The 20,750-nt window shown below is 42.8% G+C and overlaps 1 protein-coding gene across 6 annotated transcripts in view; it reads right to left on the bottom strand.

Annotated features, from left to right (window-relative positions):
• The window catches only part of LOC133549554 (latent-transforming growth factor beta-binding protein 2-like), a 333,835-nt gene that overhangs the window by 61,656 nt on the left and 251,429 nt on the right, over window positions 1–20,750 (bottom strand). For 5 of the 6 annotated variants that reach the window (XM_061895071.1, XM_061895074.1, XM_061895072.1 and 2 more), the window contains 4 exons: window positions 17,238–17,363; window positions 10,340–10,681; window positions 6,838–6,960; window positions 5,732–5,860 (listed from right to left, as the gene is read on the bottom strand). In XM_061895071.1, the coding sequence (XP_061751055.1) occupies window positions 5,732–5,860; window positions 6,838–6,960; window positions 10,340–10,681; window positions 17,238–17,363 (720 nt within the window). The remainder of the gene's footprint in view (window positions 1–5,731; window positions 5,861–6,837; window positions 6,961–10,339; window positions 10,682–17,237; window positions 17,364–20,750) is intronic. The other variant, XM_061895073.1, reaches the window with a different exon arrangement.

Here is a 20,750-nt window from a genome sequence, read left to right as displayed (position 1 = left end):
CCCACACCCACCTGGACAAGCCTGCAAGCAGTGTGAGGGTCATGTTTTTTGACTTCTCCAGTGCTTTCAATACCATGCGGCCTGGGCTACTGGGTGTGAAGTTGGAGAGGATACAGGTGGAGGCCCCCTTGGTGTCCTGGGTTGTAGATTACCTGACTGACAGACCACAGTATGTGCGACTGCAGGACTGTGTGTCTGACAGGCTGGTCAGCAACACCTGGGCCCCGCAGGGAACAGTTCTTTCCCCCTTTCTCTTCACCATTTACACCACCGATTTCCACTATCAGTCAGAGTCCTGCCACCTTCAGAAGTTTTCTGATGATTCTGCGATAGTGGGGTGTATTGAGGATGGTGATGACGAAGAATACAGGACACTGGTGGAGGACTTTGTCACATGGTGCGGAAAAAAACACTTCCAACTTAATGTGACAAAGACCAAGGAGCTGGTTGTGGACCTGGGAAGGAGGAAGAATACTTCAGCGACCCCTGTTTCCATCAGGGGGGTCGATGTGGACATGGTAGAGGATTATAAATACCTCGGCGTACACATGGACAACAAGCTGAATGGGTCAAACACGCTGAGGCCCTCTCCAAGAAGGGACAGAGCCGCCTCAACTTCCTCAGGAGGCTATGATCCTTCAGAGTCTGCACAAAGATGTTGAAGATGTTTTACGAGTCGGTGGTGGCGGGTGCTTTCTTGTATGCCGTGGCTTGCTGGGGCAGCGGGCTGAGAGTGAGGGACGCATACTGACTGGACAAGTTGGTAGAGAAGGCCAGTAATGTGGTGGGAGTGGAGCTGGACTCTCTAGCGGCGGTGTCAGAGAAGAGAAGTCTAGCAAAACTTCTAGCCATCATGGACAACACCTCCCACCCACTCACTCGGACCTTGCGGAGAGAATGAGCACGTTCAGTGGAAGGCTCAGACTCCCTAAATGCAACACGGAACGACACAGGAGGTCCTTCATACTGACAGCCATCAGACTGTATAATGCATATGTTCCTTCTTGACTGCACTTAAATGTAGAATATATGTAGAATATATGTAGAATATATTTATACTATTTATACATAATATATATATATATATATATATATATATATAATATATGTTATATATTATTTATTATTATTATTGTGTATTGTGAGCGAACTGTGGTGCTGAATTTCCCCCAGGGATCAATAAAGTATTTTCTATTGTATTCTATTGTATTCTATTCTATATATATATATATATATATATATATATATATATATATATATATATATATATATATATATATATATATTCAAGATTCAGATCTGTTTATTGTCATATGCACAGTTAAACAGACAGTTTGCCGTACAATGAAAATCTTACTTTGCTAGAAATAAAAATAAAAATAAAAATAAAAATGTATATACGAGGCACAGTAAGTAACGTAACATTATTGCACGTTCTGATTGACAGTCAACAGTATAAATATGGAGGTGACCTTGGGTCACAGCAGCAGTCAAAGTGTCTTTTGTGATCAAAGGTGAAAAGTGTCTACAGTGATGGTTCACAATTCGGGGTGGCCAAGGTACCTGTCTTGTTCAAAAAGACAAAATAAAAATGGGGGTGGGGGGTGGAGGGGGGAGCCAGCATTCACAAGTTAGCATTCACGAGCCTGATGACCTAATTTTAATTTAATTTTCCTAAAGGAACTCTCCTGAAGGAATCAATAAGGTACTATCTATCTATCTGTAGGTAGAAACTGTTTGTCAGTCTCATAGTCCTGGATTTCAGGCTCCTGTATTGTCTGCCTGATGGTAGGAGGCTGAAGAGACTGTGCTGGGAAGGTGTGTACTGTCCTTTATGATGTTGTGTGCTCTCCTGGTGGCCCTGGTAGAGTACATGTCCTGTAGTGAGGGGAAGGCTGCTCCTGATATGTACTGAGCAGTTTTAATCACTTGCTGGAGTGCCTTCTTGTCCTTATCAGTGCAGTTTCCATACCAGACCATGATTGAGCTGGCAAGGACACTGTCAACCGTACTTCTACAGAAGTTGCTGATAATTTTGGGTGGCATACCAAATTTTCTCAGCCTTCTTAGGAAGTACAGTTGCTGCTGGGCTTTCTTTATTGTTTGTTGGGTGTTGTGATCCCAGGTGAGGTCCTCGCTGATGTGGGTCCCAAGGAATTTAAAGGTTTTCACCCTGTCCACCTTTGTCCCCCCTATGTACAGAGGTGTGTACTGTGCACTCCTTCTCCGTTGGTCAATAACCATCTCCTTGGTCTTGTCTGTGTTCAAGGAGAGATTATTATCCTGACACCAGGCCACCAGTTCCGCTACCTCCCTTCTGTACGCTGCCTCAGCTCCATCGGTGATAAGTCCGACGACCGTAGTATCATCTGCAAACTTGATGATACCGGTGTGGTTTTGGGAGGCCACACAGTCGTGTGTGAAGAGGGTGTACAGTAGGGGGCTCACCACGCAGCCTTGGGGGCTATGCTTAGAACCTTTGTGCCTGATGTCTGGTTGCCGATTCTGACTGACTGGGGCCTGTTTGTGAGAAAGTTCAGGACACAGTCACAGAGAGTTGGTGTCAGACCGACAGTGAGGAGTTTAGCAGTGAGTTTTTGTGGGATGACCGTGTTAAAAGCAGAGCTGTAGTCGATGAATAATAGCCTGGCATAGGTGTCCTTGCCCTCTAAGTGGGTGAGGGTGGTGTGGATGACGGTGTTGACTGCATCCTCAGTGGACCGGTTCTGCAGATAGGCAAACTGTAGAGGGTCCAGTGTGTCTGGGATGGTCTTCTTGATGTGTGACATGACTATCCTCTCGAAGCACTTCATCACTATTGGGGTGAGTGCAACAGGGCGATAGTCATTTAGACAGTTTACAGTGTTCTTCTTTGGCAGGGGCACGGTGGTGGTGGTCTTTAAGCAGGTGGGAACAACAGCTTGTACTAGTGACAAGTTGTATATGTCAGCAAGTACGTCAGCCAGCTCTGATGAACACACCCTGAGGGCCTGGCCAGGGATGTTGTCTGGGCCGGCTGCCTTCTGTGGGTTTTTTCTCCTCAGAACTGTGCGTATTTCTGCTGTTGTCACAGTGAGTGGTGGGTCCTGCGCTCCGTGGTCAGAATCCCTCTCTGTTGGTTGGTGTTGAGGACCTCGAAGGGGGCGTAGAACTCATTCAGCTCATCTGGCAGTGATTGTTGGCTGTTTGTGAACCCCCTGCTCCCCTGCTTGTAGTCTGTGATGCGTTGCAGACCTTGCCACATGCGCCGGGAATCTGTGGTGGAGTAGAATCCCTCCAGCTTTTGTCTGTATTGTCCCTTGGCCTCGCTGATGGATTTACGCAGGTCAGATCTGGCCTTCTTGTAGTCCTCAGCGATGTCTGAAACAAATGCAGTGGAGCGGGCACATAGCTTGGAACAAACATCAGAGTTAATCCAGGGTTTTTGGTGTGGGTATACCTTGTATTGTTTTGTGGGAACAATGTTTTCCACACATGTGCTGATGTAGCCAGTTACATTGGAAGCATATTCCTCTATGTCCACAGTACCGTCATCCATCTGAGCAGCGGTTTTGAAGATGTCCCAGTCTGTGCTCCCAAAGCAGTCCCGAAGCACTAATTCAGTGTCTTCATTCCACACTTGTACAGTTTTTCTCACTGGGGGAGGGGGGGCCTTGTTTGAGGCACTGTCTGTACGCTGGATATGGAAAAGCTGAGATGTGATCAGATAGTCCAAAGTGTGGTCTGGGTACAACCTTGTAGGTTCCCCTTGCAGTATACTTGGTCCAGAGAGTTTTTTTCCCCCCGTAGGAAAGTTCACATATTGATGGTATTTCGGGAGGACACTCTTTAGGTTGCGTAGGTTAAAATCCCCAGCTACTGTGAACGCAGCATCGGGGTGCGCGGTCTCTTGTTTACTGATGACGTCATGCAACAGCTTCAGCGCTGTTGTTTAGTCCTCCCGTGGCGGGATGTACACAGACAGTATAAACACTGCACTGAACTCCCTTGGCAGGTAAAAAGGTCTGCATTTAACCATCAAAAACTCAATGTTGTCCGAGCAGTATCTTTCAACCACTTATATGTCTGAGCACCAGCTGTTACTCAAGTAAACACAGACGCCGCCGCCTCTCGCCTTTCTTGAAGCCTTTGTCCGGTCTCCACGGTAGACTGAGTGCGTTGCTAGCTGGATAGCAGAGTCTGGGATGCTGTCCGAAAGCCAGGTTTCCGTGAAAATAAGAGCACAGCATTCTCTCAGTTCACACTGGGATGTAATCCTGGTTCTCAGCTCATCCAGCTTGTTGTCGAGCGAGCGCATGTTAGCTAGCAGCAGGCTAGGTAGTGGTGGTTGTGTAGCTCTAGCCTTTAGCCTAGCATGTAGCCCGCTTGCTTCCCTCACCGCCTTGTTGTTGTTTTGTGGATAGCTGGCTCTCGTCGTAGAAGAAAGTTGAAGTCCGTCAGACTACAAGTGAGCTCATGGTGAGCTTTTCCGATGCCCAGAAGTGCATCTCTGTTATATCTCACTGTTGCATGCAAAAACTTTGCATTTAGGATGAAAATTAGTACTAATATATATATATATATATATATATATATATATATATATATATATATATATATGTCTGTGTGTGTGTGTGTGTGTGTGTGTGCGTGTGTGTGTGTTTGTGTGTGCGTGTGTGTGTGTCTGTGCATATTATATACATATATATATGATGGCTGTATAAATTATATATTGGAAATATAATTAATGTAATCGGATATTAAGAGTATGTAAAAGTTTGACTTCTACCTTGTTTAATTCCGTGACAATATTCTTAAAGTTTTGTAGTCAATAAGAAATATCAAGCAGTCAAAATTTGCCAAACACGGATAAGTGTGGAGTGAGTGTTTTACAAATGGGTGTAATGTAGAATCATTTTTTCTGGTGTTTGGATATTTTTCATAATATCTACAATGTTCAGTGAGCAGGTCCTGTGATGTGTGTTGACTTTTATGTTAGTTGCATTTTTTTTTCTCACCATTACTTGGGATGGTTGCTTGGATTGTGTCATATATCAAATGCTGTGCTTGTGTTTCTGACTTTCAAGGGTCACTGATGTAATTTACTCACATTGCCCACAAAATGTCCGCAATTGTGTAGCATTCAGAGACCAATTGGTATGTAAGATTAGTTTGAATGCACTTTGCTGTGTGCTGCTTTGGGGGTCATATCGAAGACACTGGAGAGCTGCACTTGGTCCGTGGGCTGTAGTTTTGACTCCACCGGTGTATAGAGTCATGTCTTTCAAAGCATTTTGATCAAACTCATATTGAGCGCCACAAATATAATTAACAACTGTGTGAAATAAAATAACAGTCATATTTTCAGCAATGCATCAACCAATATCCAAATAATCTAGAATTTTACATTCTTTCTTCTTCAAACGTGGCTTCTGTATTTTGTGTCCTTCCCATTTTTTCGATCAACCAACCGACTGGAATGTGCCTACCTTCACCTTTCAGGTACTTCACTACCATGATTGGTAATCCAGCAGGAGGCTGCCACAAAGTGGTCCAGTATGGACAAGTGACAAAACAAACCACTACTTACAAGTTTAGCCTGGAACCAATGATAAATTCCAAAGGCACAATTCTAGGGCCATATGGCCACTATTTTGCTTCAGTCAAAAATGCTCAGAAGTGGCCTGTCTTTCCTCAAATACAGTAAATTGTGTCCCCTATTGCTTTAACTACATGTGGTTTGACCACTAACCGCAGTCTGTGGCGTCTTCTCCCTCAAGGCCAGGCTGGCAGCCCATGAAGCAGCGGTACGAGCCAATAGTGTTTTCACAGCGCCAGGTACCACACACCGAGCTTCCAAACTCTTTGCACTCATTCAGGTCTACAGAGAGAGAGGGAGAGAGAGTCGTTGGTTAGAAATGATCATAAACAGGGGCACAAATGCAACCACATGTGACCCCCTCTCTCCTTCCCACAGCCACAGACACAGTTATCCCTTCTCCTTTGCTTCCAGTGTGGTGGCTGTGCAGCTGGAGTCGTCAAGGAAGCCTGTGGTGTAGCTGTCCTCAGTGAACACAGCAGGCAAGAGGAATGGCCAAGAACAATATTATCAGAGCAACTAAAGAACTTGTGAAGGAGCTATAGGAAGAAGTTCCAGAGAGAGAATGGCTCCTGCTCACAATGGGGTCATTCACACTTCTCCTTAGGGGAAAGAGACTTGCAAGCCTACAGCCACGCATAAAAAATAGCCATCCATCCATAAACTGAAAGAATGGCTTGGACACTTCACACTGGCTTAAAAAACTAGTCATGGTTAACTTGGATATTTTAAGCTGGATTCAAGATGCAGCATGAGCTCAGACATATCTAAAGCTGGTATGTGCAATCAATTATAACCATATTGAAAATGTAAGAAAATGACAGCATCCAGTTAACATGTTGTCTGTTGGAATTTTTGACCATTCATAAAGAAGAACATTTGTAGGTCTGAGGTCAGGGCTTTAGCTGGATCCAACAAATAAAAGTCTCATGTGTTTACTTCTCTGCAGGGTAAAGAGGCAATTATATTCAATAAGTGACTTAGGGCAGCAAGAAAGTGGGGTGGTCCATCAAAGAGGAGATTGTGGCGTATTATACTTAATCATCAGTGCTAAGACACAGCTAATCGACCGATACTGCACCAGTGGTGACTTACATCACCCGTATTGTATCAGCTGAGCATTCTCATAACCCCGGCTGACAAAGTAGCAGAAAATAGCACTTTTCAGTACCTGATTTGGCCAATAAAAAAATTACTTGTCCATATTGAATTTTAGCCCACACATGGATATACTGTAGAATTCAATGCAACAGTGTTACCTTCACAATCAGCAGTGTCCTCACTAAATTTGAAGCCAGCCTCACATAAGCATATGAAAGAACCGTCAGTGTTGACGCATTGACTCCGGAGGCACACGTTGTTTTTGCTGCACTCGTCCACATCTACATTAGAGATATGGGGTAAAAAGAAGGTGGATCATGACTCGTAATATCAAGGGAGCACTCCTTATTTTAACAAGTGTTACAAAATGAAATGTACAATTAACAAGCGGCTGTCTGCCCATAAGACACAATGAACATTTGGAGCATGTGATAGTGTACTGTACTGGTAAACAGGAAGAAAGAGGAGGAACATATCTACCTCAACCTCTGACTTAAAAAAGGCAATGATGGCTGCTGCATGCCTGATTAGCATCGGAATGAATGGTGGCTGATTGGAGCATTACATCATAACTCCTGAAGTACAGGAGGGAGAAGAACAGGAGGGCTTCAAAGCAGCTGGCAGCTGCTATGAAGCGCTGCCAGCTGTCCATCACCGCGAAGGGGAATCAAGCGGGGGTGAAGCGAAGGGGTGGGGTGGGGGGGGGGGGTGTTTATGCTCATTGTCTTGGGTGTGTTGATGTAGTGTCCATAGGCAATTAAAACTTCGACTCCAAGTGTCGTTGAGGAAGGAGGGAGGTCAAAAACGTCCCTCATTGAAGTGTCCACGGGGATGTTTTTTAGATTAGGACTTTTTTTTTCCGCGAGCAAACATGACAATGGCTTGTATGTTCTATTCGTTCATGCTGGCCCTCATATTCAATGTTTCCCTTTCAACCATCTTTTCTATGATTTGATCCATCTTGCACTTCAGTTCAGAAATCGCCCTAGTCTGTGATCCCACAGCTTGGCCCAAACCTTCCATTGTGACGAACAGCCTTTGGGCCCCTTGAGTGGCTGCCATCGTATTACAAATTTGGCGATACACCAGAGCAATGCCCAGCCCAATCAGCAGGTGCCCTGCGATCATGGTTCCAAATAGGTAGATGTCTTCCACGTCCTCGATGGAAAGGACTGAGAGGCACATGATTTTCTATTTATCCCAGGAATCTCTCACGTACCCCGCAGCAATGGTTCCATCAGGGCAGCCAGGCTTCCCATAACCTCTTTTCCTCATCAAAAAGATTTTGTCAATTGAGTCGAGAGTCCAGCTGATCAATTCCATAACTGCTGTTTAGATTTGGAGGACAGCACAAACAGAGAGGCTTCAAAAAAGTGTAGACAAGACAAAACAAAGAGAGCAAGCAGGGAGAAGAAAGGAACGGAAAAAAATGTGACCGCCTTCACCAGAGGCAAGACAGAAAAACAACCTAACCTTTAGTATATCAATAGCTTGACAATTTACTGTAATAAAATACACTAGGTGAATCAGAATCAGAATCAGAAAAGTTTGAATTGCCATTGTTTGACAACAGGTTCACAAACTAGAAATTTTACCTGGTGCAATCGTGCAACATAAAAGACATATAACACAGAATAGAATAACATGAGTTGTAATTGAGCTATCAGATCTTGGTATTGTTCACGTTTCTGATGGCCGGGGGGGAAAAACTGTTCAGGTGGCGGAAGATGTGGGTCTGGATGGACCGTAGTCTCCTGCCTGAGGGAAGAGGGGAGAATATTTTGTGTCCAAGGTGAGAAGAGTCAGCTGTGATCCCACCCACTCGCCTCCTAGTCCTGGAGGAGAATAGGTCCTGGAGGGGTGGGAGTTTGCAGCCAATCACCTTCTCAGCAGCACGTACCATGCGTTGCAGTCAATGCTTGTCCCGAACTGTGGCGCCGGGGAACCACACGGCAATGGAGGAGGTGAGGATGGACTCGATGACTGCTGAATAGAACTCCATAAGTTTTTTCAGCTGCCACAGGAAGTACATCCTCAGCTGGGCCTTCTTGATGAGGGAGCTGATGGTCGGCTCCCACTTGAGGTCCTGGGTGATGGTGGTGCCCAGGAAACAGATGGCGTCCACAATGGAGATGGGGGTGGGAGAGTTAATCCGGGTGAGGGGGATGGTGGGGCTGTGACTTTCCTGAAGTCCATGATCATCTCCACTGTTTTCTGGGCGTTCAGCTCCAGGTTGTTGAGGCTGCACCAGGACACCATCCGAAATGAGCCCGATGAGAGTAGTGTCGTCCGCAAACTTGACCAGCTTCACTGACTGATGACTGGAGGTGCAGCAGTTTGTGTACCGGGAGAAGAGCCAGGGGGAAAGTACACAGCCCCGAGGAGTACCAGTGTTTGTCGTACGACTGTCTGAGACAATCTTCCCCAGCCGCACGTGCTGTCTTCTGTCCGTCAGGAAGTCATTAATCCAACTGCAGAAGGAGTCGGGCATGCTGAGCTGGTAGAGCTTGTCTCGAAGCAGTCCAGGGAGGATGGTATTGAAGGCAGAGCTGAAGTCCACAAACACGATCCTCGCGTAGGTTCCTGGTGAGTCCAGATGCTCCAGGATGAAGTGGAGGGCCAGGTTCACTGCAGCATCTACAGATATGTTCGCTCTGTAGGCGAACTGCAGTGGGTCCAGGAGGGGGGCGGTGATGTCGTTGAGGTGGGTCAGGACCAAGCGCTCAAAGGACTTCATGACCACAGACGTCAGAGCCACTGGCCTGTAGTCATTAAGTCCTGTGATCCAAACTTTTTTGGGGACAGGTATGATGGTGGAGGTCTTGAAACAGGACGGCACGCGGCATAGCTCCAGAGAGGTATTAAAAATGTCAGTGAAGAGAGGAGGTGCTTTATTGCTATACTTTTTAGACTTGTTTGGGGTCAAAATATGATTTTATCAGTGCATCATTCTGCAAAGTATTTACTCTTCTTACCAAACCCCAAATAAAAACTAATGTTTAACAATGTCTTTGCATCAGCGCAGATGCAAATTGAACAAATGAATCAATGTGACAGCATCTGATTACTTAAATAATCAGTATTGAGGATTTGTTGTGGCAGGCAGCCAGAGTACCTGATGAAGGCTGGTCCGCCTGCATTCCAAGCATCCAAAACCTCAGTGTGTCCCCAGGCTAAGGACCGAGCCTTCAGTTAATCTCACTCACTACACTGGGGTGCACTAAGAAATACAAAGGCTTGGATAATGAGACCAACCCAACGCTCCAGGAGTCTTCCCTGCCAGGCATCCTGTCATTTATCTAACTTTTACCTCTTACTGTATTGGCAAGACACATCAGAAATAACAAGGATTCAATTCTGACATTCCATTGAAAATTATTCAAATTATTTTGACAGCAAATTTGTTGGGAAGAGAAGTCCTTCATAACAGATGACCTAGCAATGTTCTTCCGCCCAGTGCTAATCCACTGGGTGTGCCTGAACTAAACAAGCTGATGATGCTATGAACAATTAAAAGAGAATGGTTGCCTGGAAAATTTGATCTGACCCTTGCAAACTAGCTGGAAATACTGGTTGTAGATGACCAGTATTTATCCAATGAGGTATAGATATTAGGTTCTAATAATAAGGTAAACTCAAAGATACTGTGTGTTACTGTGCCTTGGCAGCCGGTCTGCCCATCAAGGGTGTCATATCCGTCAGGGCAGATACACATGTAGGATCCTTCACTATTCAGACACCGTCCTTCTCCGCATACTCCCACGATGGTCAAACACTCGTCGATATCTGTGGCACATAAGCATAAATGTACACTTACTAGGACAGCAAGAGGAGGGAAATATGCATATTCTATTTTAAGGTGGAATTCTGGTGAGCATATACCTCTGCAGGATGTCCCATCTATCATTTCCAGGCCAGAAGGGCAAGAGCAACTGTAGGATCCAATGGTGTTGGTACACTGACCTCCCACACACAGGCCCGTGCCATCACATTCATTCATATCTGCGTTGAAACACACACAGACACACACACACACACACACACACACACACACAAACATCATGATGATGACACACTGTGTTTAACTTCGCTAAATTGTTGGGATTTTTATAGTCCGTCCATTTTCAATTAACGCACCGTTATGCTTTGTTTGAAAAATACTTAGTAAGCAAATTTTTTGATCCCAGACACTTGGAGGAAATTATGAATGAATAATGAAATGAATGGCAAATCAAGCAGGTTACAGTTTTGTATTGGTATTCAGTCTTAATTTTTTGGAACCTCTGCTGTGGAAAACCCACAGAAGCACAAACTCAAGGCTCATGTAAGGACTCAAAACTATTCTTACTGTGAAGCAACGGAAAAAACCCCGAATCCACTGAGCTGCTTTTGTGTAGTTTTGAATTTGTCAAATGGAGTTTTTATAAAGCATTGCTTGAGGAAAAAACATGGTACCAGTACCTTGAGGGGTTTGGAGGTAACACAAAATGGACTTGTTAATGATACTGTAACAGTAACATGTGTCCTTAGAGCATATTTATGGGAAAAGAAGTATCATCTCCCTTGTTTGTTTGCTCCACATGGTCCTGGAATTTTATTTTCATGATGCCAAGAAAGGAAAAACCTACTTTCTGGAAAATATGGTTCTGCCTGACCAGCCCAAAGCTGGAAAAGTCCACTCTGCCCACCACTTTAAGGAGGACAGCCTTGAACAGCAGGCTTCACTACATATCTTAAAACAAAGCCTGTAACTTTGCCATTCGTCAGGCAACTAGAGACATTAGAGCCAGTTGATCATGTTGCTGTTAAAATGTGATCGCAATGTAAACACTGTAGTTCACTTAGCTATACTACAATTGTTTCCTCCTTTCCCATTTCCCAAATTTATATTGTTGTATGTAATAAATTACATCTTTTGCATACTACAAGTGCTGAGTATAGAAAAAGCAGATACAAGTGCGCACTATCACTTCTTGGAGCCAAGAAGATAGAAACAGAGACAAGCATAGACAAACACGATCAAAACCATCCAACACCCCATTACCAATAGATTTGTGTATAAGCGGGTGCAGGGGTTCTTAAATGTTGTGGCATAATGAGTCACAAAACCTCTTGGCCCCCCACCTACTTTATAATTACAGTAAAGTACACGCTAGACTAAATGTGATATTACACTTAGTATTTTTGTTGTTGAGACGCTATATTAAATCCCACCAAATATTTTGACTTTTCTGCTCGTTCCATACTCTTACAGGAACTTAAGGAAAATGGACAAATTCTTGTATAAGCAAAACCACCTATTAAGCAAAACCACCTTTTCTTAACTATTTGGACCTGTTTTTGTGTATTTGGGATCTGCAGAAGACCCAAAACATTTCAATCACACCATGCAGGCATAGCGGAGGTATTTATATTACAATTTTTTTCTTCTTTCATACTGCTTCTAAAATGAGCCTTTTCGAATATGTCCAATTTGTGACATTTTTCCCGTAGGTGATCTCAGCGGATATTTCCTTGTATGGTAAAGTTTTACAAGAAGAGCATTGCACGCAACCGCCATTGTAGTTCGTAAGTTTGTTCTTTTTCTCTATCCTTTTGTTGTGGGGCAGACTAGCTCGTACATGCACATGCATGCACCGCTGTTACCATTTGTAATACAAATTAGCGTATAGTTCGAACTTATACAGTACCTGTCAGAAAACACCATACTTGCCAACCTGGAGACCTCCGGTTTTGGGAGGTGGGGCGTGGTCAGGGGTGGAGCGCGGGGCGTGGTTGGGGGCGTGGTTAAGAGTCAAATATTTAATATATATATATATATATATATATATATATATATATATATATATATATATATATATATATATATATATCAAATATATATATATATATATATATATATATATATATATATATATAAAATATATACATATATATATAAATACATATAATACTTGAATTTCAGTGAATTCTAGCTATATATATATTTATTTTATTATGAATGTATATATATATACATATATATATATATGTATATATATATATGTATATATATATATATATATATATATATATATATATATATATATATATATATATATATATAATATATATATATATATATAAGAAATACTTGAATTTCAGTGTTCATTTATTTACACATATACGCACACATAATACTCATCTACTCATTGTTGAGTTAAGGGTTGAAATGTCCATATTTGTTCTATTCTCTGTCACTATTTTTCTAACCACAGCTAGACTCTCTGGCAGAGAAGAAGTCTAGCAAAACTCCTAGCAATTATGGACAACACCTCCCACCCACTACACTCGGACCTTGCGGAGAGAATGAGCACGTTCAGTGGAAGGCTCAGACTCCCAAAATGTAACACGAAACGACACAGGAGGTCCTTCATACCGACAGCCATCAGACTGTATAATGCATATGTTCCTTGACTGCACTTAAATGTAGAATATATGTAGAATATATTTATATGATTTATATATTATATATTATATATACATATTATATATATTATATTATTAATTATTATAATTTTTTATTGTGAGCGAACTGTGGTGCTGAATTAAATAAAGTACATTCTATTCTACATTATATTCTATTCTATGTGCAGTAGATGGCAGTATTGTCCTGTTTAAGAGTGTCACAAGTTCACAACATTGGAGCTTACGGCAGACGAACTGCTTTACAGTAGACAAAAATATGACTGCTGTTGTCGTGTGTTATTCCGGGCTGGGAGGACTTTAATGAAACTGCCTAACAATAAACCCACATAAGAAACCAAGAACTCGCCCTTGATCATTCTACAGTTATAACGTCATTGGACAGACACGCTCTTTATACTGTGGGAAAGCGGGCTTGAAAACGGACTGTTGACACGTCACTTAGGTCCGCTTGGAGCTGAAGGGGGCGTGACCTCCAGTCTCGCCTGAATTTCAGGAGATTTTCGGGAGATAATTTGTCCCGGGAGGTTTTCGGGAGAGGCGCTGAATTTCGTGAGTCTCCCGGAAAATCCGGGAAGGTTGGCAAGTATGGTAAACACGCTATGAAAACACTAAAAAGTACAACATGGATGATGGGGGAAACAAGCTGTCAAAATGGAACCATCTAAATAAGACACAAAACGGCGCATCCTTAAGACAGTCAGAAAGCAGCTGGAAAATGGTGTGTAAAACATAATCTACAAGACCCAAAATCAGCTAAATTCGCACATTGTGTAAATCGTAAATAAAAACAGAACACAATGATTTGCAAATCCTTTTCAATCTATATTCAATTGAATAGACTGCAAACACAAGATACCTAAAGTTCAACCTGGAAAACTTTGTAATTTTTTGCCAATATTAGTTCATTTGATGATGGAATTTGATGCCTGCAACATGTTTATAAAAAGCTGGCACAAAGGGCAAAAAAGACTGAGAAAGTTGAGGAATGCTCATCAAATACAAATAATTACAGACCAATTTCTAAATTATGCATTTTAGCAAAATTGTTTGAGAAAATCATCAGTAACCAGCTAAATGATTTTTTTAGAATTAATCAATATTTTATCCCCATTTCAGTCTGGTTTTAAAAAACAGCATAGCACTATTACAGCTGCTCTTAAGGTCCTCAATGATTTAATCGAGGCTGTAGACAGCAAAAAATACTGTGTCGCCCTTTTTATTTGTTTTATTGTTATTTGTCAAAAGCATTTGACACAGTAGACCACAGTCTGCTCATTGAAGCTCTCCAACACGTTGGATTATCTAAAAATGCAGCTGCTTGGTTCACAGACTATCTTTCCAGCAGAACACAACGTGTACAGGTGGCTGGGACAACCTCTTCATTATTGGACATTACCAAAGGAGTTCCACAAAGCTTAGTGCTGGGGCCTATTTTGTTTTCTATCTACATAAATAATCTTTGCAATAATCCGTCAAATGCAATGTATCATTTTTATGCAGACGACACCATTATTTATTGCTGTTCAACCTCCATCACTCAGGCTTTTGAGTTTTTACAAGCTGCTTTTGCTGTCATCCAGGCTCGCTTATTTGATCTTAAATTGGTTTTAAATACAGATAAAAGCAAGGTAATGGTTTTCTCTCATTCAGGGGTGCTACTGGAAAATATTCCACATTTTGTAATATCAAATGGAAACCCTATAGAGCAGGTCTTAAATTACAAATACTTGGGTTTTACTCTTGATCAGGAGCTTTCATTTAAAGCCCATATTAACAACTTGGTCTCTAAGCTTAGGGTAAAGCTTGGTTTCCTTTTTAGAAATAAAAACTGCTTCTCTCTTAAAGTCAGAAAGAAATTGGTGACAGTGACTATCTTGCCTGTAATTGATTATGGAGACGTGCTTTATTTTAGTGCTTCATCTAAATGCCTCCAGTCCTTGGACACTGTTTTTCACTCAGCACTAAGATTTGTTACTGGCTGTCGTAGTCTCACCTACCACTGTCAACTGCATGTGAAGTCAGACTTATCTTCATTGAGTGCACACAGATACACACACATTGGCTGACCATCATTTATAAAGCTCTTTTAGGTTTAATACCTCCATACTTGTGTACTTTGTTACAAAGAAAAAACAGCTCTTATGCGTTACGTTGTAACAATTTGTATGTTTTAACTGTTTCCCATGTAGGGACTGAATTTGGCAAAAGAGCTTCTGGCATTGCTGCCCCTATGGCATGGAATGCATTGCAGACGAAACTGAAACTCACTGAACTAATTCCATTTGGAGCCTTCCGTTCTGTCCTGAGGGACAGAGAGCAGGAGACTTTTGCTCAGTGCCTGTGTTTTTAAAAGGTGTAAATCTTTATTGTTTTACAGTTCTCTTTTATGTATTTTAAAATGTATGTCTTAATGTATTACTTTCTTGAAACTGCTCTGTGACATGTGCTGTTGACCTCTTGGCCTGGTCACCCTTGTGAAAGAGATCTTGATCTCAATGGGTTTCTTATCTGGTTAAATAAAGGTTCTACACACTTATTTGGAAAATCCCAAAGGTGAACAGGATAATTAGGAAAGTTGGGTGCCAATATTGGTTGTAAATGCTTCCATGAAATGCTAAGTCATTCACAAACAAGGATGGGGCGAGGATCACCACTTTGTCAACAAAGGCCAGACAGACCTGTTTAATAATAACATTTTTTAACCAGGAAGTAATTTAGAAATCTCACCATCGACTGTCCGTTATATCATCAAAAGGTTCAGAGAATCTGGAGGAATCAAGGCTGAAAACCAACAATGAATGCCCGTGACCTTTGAACCCTCAGGCGGTACTGCATTAAAAATCTACATCAGTGTGTAAAGGATATCCCCACATGGGCTCAGGAACACTTCAGAAAACCACTGTCAGTAACTACAGATTGTTGCTACGTCTCTAAGTGCAAGTTAAAACTCTACTATACAAAGCTAAAGCTATTTATCAACAACACATAGAAACGCCGCCAGTTTCGCTAGGCCTAAGCTCATGTAAGATGGACTGATGCAAAGTGTTAAAGTGTTCTGTGATCTGACGAGTACACATTTCAAATTGGTTTTGGAAATTGTGGACGTTTTGTCCTTTGGACCAAAGAAAAAAAAAACCTCCAGACTGTTATAGGCGCAAAGTTAAAAAACAGCATCTGTGGTGGTATGGGGTGTATTAGTGCCCAAGGCATGGGTAACTTAGACATCTGTGAAGGTTCCAATGATGCTTAAAGGTACATACAGGTTTTGGAGCAACATATGTTGCCATCAAGCAACGTCTTTTTCATGGAAGCCCCTGCTTATTTCAGCAAGATAATGCCAAGCCGCGTGTTACAATAGCGGGGCTTCATAGCAAAAAAGTGCGGGTACGAGACTGACCTGCCTGTAGTCCAGACCTCTCTCCCATTGAAAATGTGTGGTGCAATATCAAGCCTAAAACACTACAACGGAGACCCCGGACTGTTGAACAACTTAAGCTGTACATCAAGCAAGAATGGGAAAGAATTCCAGCTGAAAAGCTTCAAAATTTGGTCTCCTCGGTTCCCAAATGTTTACTGAGTGTTGTTAAAAGGAAAGGCCATGTAACACAGTGGTAAAAATGCCCCGTGTGCAAACTTTTATGCAATGTGTTGCTGCCATTAAATTCCAAGTTAATGATTACTTGCAAAAAATTAATTATCAGTCCAAACATTAAATATCTTGACTTTGCAGTGTATTCAAACTGAATATAAGTTGAAAATGATTTGCACATAATTGTATTCTGTTTTTATTTAGAAATTACACAACGTGCCAACTTCACTGGTTTGGTTTTTTTTTGTTACGTACACCACAAAGAAGTGTGTTAAATGTTCAGTACAAAAACATCCTAATTGGACCCTTTTTACGAATAATTGAAGCTATTCTGTACTTTTTCTCGAGATGCTGCTCCACACGCTGAAATCCTCTGGCACACGCCAAGTACTATTTTGCTTTTTTTGTCCATTTTGAAAACTGTTGCTATAGAAGGAAATTTAATCAAGTCAACATATGTTACGACGCATGGCAACACAGCAGCTGTAGATGACAACAGACCTTCACACAAGAGACCATTGGGTGCCACAGTAAAGCCGGGGTCACAAGCCACGCAGGAGAAAGATCCTTCTGTGTTGGTGCAAATTCCTGTGGAACACACACCTGCGGCCTGGCACTCGTTGATATCTAAGAGACACAGAAAGAACAAGTTCATCTTGGAGAAAGAATCCGAATAAGCCATGCAAATGCTGTGCCTGTTAATATAATTAACGGCGCAGTGAGTTTTCGCCTGAATGCTTACTGTAGCAAACAGTACACTAAGTACATATCTTTGCATTCAACTATATGGCTTTATAAAAAGGAGTGAAAAGGTAGGATACGCAAGATTTCCATATCAGCAAGCTAGTACAGATGGCATAAAATGATTCCATATACAATTTCTGGATATAAAAACAGTCTTTGGAATTGTTGCTTTGTGATAACTAACAATTCCATTGCCAAGTACAGATTGTATTTCGGAGGGAAATAACGTGTGTCATTGTTAAATGTGTAATGGTCATAGGCGTGCATCTGTATATAATAAATATTCCAGTCACAATTAACTTGTGCTCAGCTGGGAAAGTAATTACTGTATATATACATGTTATGTCATCCATTTAATTATGAAACTGTTACAGGCGTATTAAATCATGTTAATATTAAAGAATGTAACGTAAGTGAATGTGGGGATATAAAAGGCATCCGGTCCTATCAGACCGGGGCAGAAGCAGAGGCAGAAGCGGAAGTGGAAGCAAATGACACAACCCTGGAGCACCTGTCTGTCACAGCGTTTTGCCATTGAGCCACTTTATGGAAGTATCCTCATTTTTGACTTTTTTGTGACTTACCAATGTGGAGAATTTGGACAACACAGACTCTTACCAGGAGGACTTTTGAGCGGAATGCAGAGACGCTGTACCGTGAGTACACAGCTGCGAGTTCCGAACAATTGTTTGCTGCCCGTACGTGCGTGCCGCTGTGCACACGTCTCGTACGTAACTTTGGGGACTTCGGGGGAATATTTGTGTGATATAAACTTGGGGAGGTGAACGGTACTTTGGGCTGTGGGATTGTGTGTGTTGTACGGGTGTTTGATTTATATTGGCGTGTTATATGGACGGGAAAGGGAAGGTGTTTGTTATGCGGGATTTATTTGTGATATATCAAATATAAGCCTAGTGGTGTTGTGGCTAATAGTTATACCTGTCCTGTGTTTATTTGCTGTATTATTCATTCCCAGCTGAATATCAGGTCCCACCCGTGACTCCTTAATTTGCGTAGTGGCAGAGACACTCAGGGAATTTGGGTGCGCTTGTTACAGAGTGGTGGCCTGTACGGGGGAGAACGGGGCTTAGTGTATCATTGATATCAGCAACTCTTATTTTTGTTTGTTCTTGTGAAGCATCCATCCATCCATTTTCTACCGCTTATTCCCTTTCGGGGTCGCGGGGGGCGCTGGCGCCTATCTCAGCTACAATCGGGCGGAAGGCAGGGTACACCCTGGACAAGTCGCCACCTCATCACAGGGCCAACACAGATAGACAGACAACATTCACACTCACATTCACACACTAGGGCCAATTTTGTGTTGCCAATCAACCTATCCCCAGGTGCATGTTTTTGGAAGTGGGAGGAAGCCGGAGTACCCGGAGGGAACCCACGCATTCACGGGGAGAACATGCAAACTCCACACAGAAAGATCCCGAGCCTGGATTTGAAACCAGGACTGCAGGAACTTCGTATTGTGAGGCAGACGCACTAACCCCTCTGCCACCGTGAAGCCCTCTTGTGAAGCACGTTAAGGGAAATAAGTTGACCAGCAACATTATTGTCTTGTTAAAATATAATTGTATATTGGGTTTACTTTTTACCCCTAGATAGTCAGCTGTGTGGCACACACACTCCTATTGTATCACCAATTTTCTACATTTTGATACATATATACATACATATTCAGATATATAAATAAATACAATTTTTATACACTTACACAAATAGACACTAACAAATACACAGTTAATAATATTTACACATAGTTAATTTAGTTGGAGCAATGTCCACTAGCAGCCACTCCCTGATGGAGGAAGAGGACAGACAATACTGCGCTGATGCAGCCCAGGACCCAACTCCGCCCCTTGACCCTTTCTCCCATGTCACTAGTAGACCTAACCAAAATGGTGTTGCTGAGCTGACTAATTTACTGGACTCTATGTATTTAGAACAGTCCAGACAGGATGTGTCAGCAGAGGAAGAGGATGGGGTGGAACCAGAAGCAGTCCTGGAGCAACTGCTAACGCTGCAACAACGTATGGACATTCTGGAGAACCGACTCACAGAAGCGGTCGACAGCACCCTTAACCGGGAGGCTATGGCTGGAGAGGTAAAAGCATATGTGGACACGAAGATGCAGAATTTCGACCAAACTGTTGTAGCATGTCTGCGTCGACGAGATGAAAGGTGGGGAGAGGAATTTAAAAATACCCTTGCTAAAACCCGACGATCTTGGCGACCAGCTACAGTAGCTTCTCCACACCTGCACCTGTTATACCAGTCAGCCACCACCCACCTGTCAGAGACATCAGCATCCCTATTACACCTGCTGTCACCGCCAGACCACCTGCTCTCACTTTCCCTATTACTCTTGCTCTCACCACCATTGCACCTTATGTTACCACCATTGCACCTGCTGTTCCCGCCATTACACCTGCTGTCACCGCCAGACCACCCATCAGGATGGAATTTCCCAAGTTTGGAGAGTCTAGAGGCTCGGCCGATGTCCCAGATTTCATCGAATAGTGTGAAAACTTTTTAGCATTCTGCCCTCTGAGCGATGCTGAGCTGGTGGGAACCCTCAATCCTGTTTTAAAAGGTCCTGCCAGGGTTAAGGTGGTCGGCAGCCCGCAGTAACATAACCAGCTGGTCTACATTTAAGCAGTCATTCCTTGAAGCCTTTTTGCCAACTGACTACCAATCCAAGATTGAGATGCAGCTCCACTCCATTCTTCAAACCCCTAATCAGTGCTTGCTAGATTTCGCATATGATTATTGTGCCCTCTTCCTGAGGTGGAGACCTGACATGGAGGAAGCCGAGATCGTGCGCCGCATACTCGGTGCCTGCAATCCCAGGTTGGCCAGTGGTCTGCGTGGATTTGTGACAACGGTAGAACAGTTGGTCAAGGTGGGCTCCCTGATTGAACGGGATTGGGCTAATAGTAAAGACTAGTGGAGTAGTGTCCAAAAATGCAATCCTCCAAAAAGATCTGGAAAGAAGATGGAACATGGACCAAGTCGTAGTGGAGCCGATCTTGCCTCTGCTATGGGCGAACAGTCCCTCTTGGTGGTCCCTATTAGCATCCGCGGCTCTAAAGGAGATGGAGTCCTGGACTCCGGATGCACTTACTCACTAATGAATCAAACATTGTGGACGGCTGTGAGGAAATGTGGCGAGGTTCTGGAACCAAGCGGAATTCTAAAGTTTGTCATGGCAAATGGACAAGTAAACCAAGCAGTTGGAAAAGCCACCATGCTCCGTAA

This window comes from Nerophis ophidion, linkage group LG03 (genome assembly GCF_033978795.1).
Source record: "Nerophis ophidion isolate RoL-2023_Sa linkage group LG03, RoL_Noph_v1.0, whole genome shotgun sequence".
In the NCBI taxonomy this organism is placed as follows: domain Eukaryota; kingdom Metazoa; phylum Chordata; class Actinopteri; order Syngnathiformes; family Syngnathidae; genus Nerophis; species Nerophis ophidion.
The sequence above is the reverse complement of the archived record's forward strand: the minus strand, read 5'-3'. Positions and strand labels throughout refer to the sequence as shown.